The sequence below is a fragment of the Octopus bimaculoides genome, chromosome 5, assembly GCF_001194135.2.
Source record: "Octopus bimaculoides isolate UCB-OBI-ISO-001 chromosome 5, ASM119413v2, whole genome shotgun sequence".
In the NCBI taxonomy this organism is placed as follows: Eukaryota; Metazoa; Mollusca; class Cephalopoda; order Octopoda; family Octopodidae; genus Octopus; species Octopus bimaculoides.
This window is the reverse complement of record NC_068985.1, coordinates 55,221,484-55,224,193: the sequence shown is the minus strand read 5'-3', so window position 1 is coordinate 55,224,193 and position 2,710 is coordinate 55,221,484. Positions and strand designations below refer to the sequence as shown.

Below are 2,710 nucleotides of genomic sequence, written 5' to 3'. Positions count from 1 at the left end.
GTTATTAACTAATAAAAATATTTTAAAATCTTTTCATTCCAAAAGGTTTGTATCATTCCGTTTTTCAAAAAATATTTTTAAACAGTTAATAACTTTCAAAGAAAATCTAACCCGAACCGAAATATTGTGACTGTATCAAGTACTTTTTGCAATAACTTTTATATATGTGTGTTTTTGTATATACATACATACGGGTACACACACACACACGTGCGTGTCTGTTTGCATCTTCTTGCTTATATGACTGGGACACACTTGCTTGCAACTGTCATATAAAATCAAGACAGTGAGATTTGTCTCCAATCTCCAATGAAAACATGTCAGGCCATGGGGAAATATTTCTCTTGTTCAGAAACAGGTGGAGGTTGGTAACAAAAAGGTTATCCAGCCATAGAAAATCTGCCTCAACTAATTCCACCCAACCCATGTAAGCAGGGATAAGCAGATAAAAAAGAATAGTGAATTGATAGAATGATGACATCATTTGTCATCATTATCGTCGTTTGGAAGATGGACGTTAAATGATGACAAGCATTTTCTTGCAGCATTTAGATATATTCTGAGTTTCCATGTTCTGCCATGGTTGACTCTGCTTTTCATCTTTCTAGGGTCCATAAAATATAGTACCTTTCAGTATAATTGACCATACTTGTCCCCTTAAAAGTATAACTCTGTAGTAGCTTGGTTAATCATCATCATCAAATCTCCACTTTTCCATGTTTACATGGGTCAGATGGAATTTGTTGAAGCATATTTCCTGTGGTCAGATCCCTTTCTAATGCCAACCCTCACCTGTTCCCGAGCAAGGCAATATTCTCCCAGACCTAAACATGTTTCTCATGGAAGACTGGAAACAAACCACCTTGCTTGTATGATGGCGATACAAATTTACACCCATCACATGATGTCTAGATAAGAGTACACACACACACACATACATACACAATAGGCTTCTTCAAGTTTCCATTTTCTAAATCTACTCACAAGGCTTTGAAAAAGAAAGTCAAGAACTAAAAAGAGTTTCAATAAATTAATGCTTCGTTTATTTCAGTATTAAAATTAAGAACATACAAAGTAAATATTTCTTGAATGTCAGGAAATATTTTTTTTCCATCCTTACTGTAAGCTGGAATTATTATTTTACTCTTTTACCACCTTCAGCCTGTGACCTCTGGTCATGCTGGGGCACCACCATTGAATGAAAATTCTTCAGTTGATACTTTCACAATGATTTCTGTTGGTTGATTTTTTTTTATTTTTGGTTACATAAAGATATGTATGTATATTTTAACAGTGCTGTATGATTCTATGGAATTGGTGAAAAAGAAATGGAACAGATTTATTCCAATTTACAGCCAATGTCTATTTCTCTCAAATGAAATTACAAAAAAAAAAGAAGCAAACTCAGCTTTCCTGAATGGCTTTGTGCATGTGTGTACACATGCGTGTACATGTATCCTCATCATTGTTATCATCAGCTGCAGTATCACAACTGTCATCATTATCATTGACATTGTCATCATCATCACTATTGCCATTGCAGTCATGACCATCATCATAATTGCCGTTTTGTCAGCATCACTATCATCGTCATTGTCATCATGTCTCCTGAGAAGCCCTGATCAGAGGCAAATAACTATGATCCACTGTTTCATACTTCTGGATTTCTTCCATAACTTTTCAGTGACTGGGAAAACGTACAAGACAAAACCTTTTTAAGTGGATATGATGATATTTTTACATCTGCCCGTCACATACACACAACTAGTTCTCCATGTTATTCCACTTGACTGTCAATACTAGCATAGAAGTCTGGCAGAAGCATTGCCACTTTGTGGCGTAGTTCATTTTTTCTTTGATGACGCTCCTGTTCCTTTCTTTGAATATCAGGTAAAAGTTTCCAAGAATTCAGCATTTTCTGAAGTAGATGTCTGTAAAAATATACAAAGAAATAATTGTAAAGGTATTATTGTCTGTGGCACTGGCATCATTGGTATCTCCACTGTCAGTATTAATCCCAGGGAAGCATCTCTGACATGGACCAACTCAGCTTGGCACCAATATTGTCATTATAACACAGAGCCACAACAGATACAACAAAGTAGCTCCCCTGACCCAGTCACAGTTCTGCCAATACAGTGTTCTTGATTGGTAATTTATTTATTGCCTCCTGAGAGATAAAAGGCAAAGTCAATATCAGAGTACAAGGAATGTGTTGGAACTGAACCCAGGACCCTTACTGTAAGCTGGAATTATTATTTTACTCTTTGGTGAAATGCTGTGTTTCAGAAGACTCATCAAGCCAAGTAAAATTGTAATCGTGGTTGATACTGGTGTCACGTAACTGACACCATTGCAGGTGGCACATAAATGGCTTGTGAAGCAAGCGTCTTAACTACACACACATATGAATATACAAATAAAACAAAGCATTTGATCTGATATTCTAACAATCCTATCAATTAGCTGCCTTATGTCATACATAGGTCACAAGTCAAGTGGTCACATAAAGGTTTCCTTACTAGCCCTTGAACCCTACTATTTATTCTATTTCTACATTTCTCGTCTGAGATTAGATCTAGAAACTTAACTTCTGATGTAATGTTACCCTATATATACTCTTTTATTTGTTTCAGTCATTTATCTGCAGCCATGCTAGAAGCACCATCATAAATAAATAAATAAAAAAATATATATATATATATATATA

At 35.4% G+C, this 2,710-nt stretch overlaps 1 protein-coding gene across 1 annotated transcript in view; it reads right to left on the bottom strand.

Moving 5' to 3' along the window:
• Window positions 1–1,020: 1,020 nt before the first annotated feature.
• Window positions 1,021–2,710, bottom strand: part of LOC106881062 (coiled-coil domain-containing protein 191) — a 25,279-nt gene continuing 23,589 nt past the window's right edge. The window contains exon 8 of the mRNA XM_014931274.2: window positions 1,021–1,931. Within this exon, the coding sequence (XP_014786760.1) occupies window positions 1,778–1,931 (154 nt within the window). The 3' untranslated portion in view covers window positions 1,021–1,777. The remainder of the gene's footprint in view (window positions 1,932–2,710) is intronic.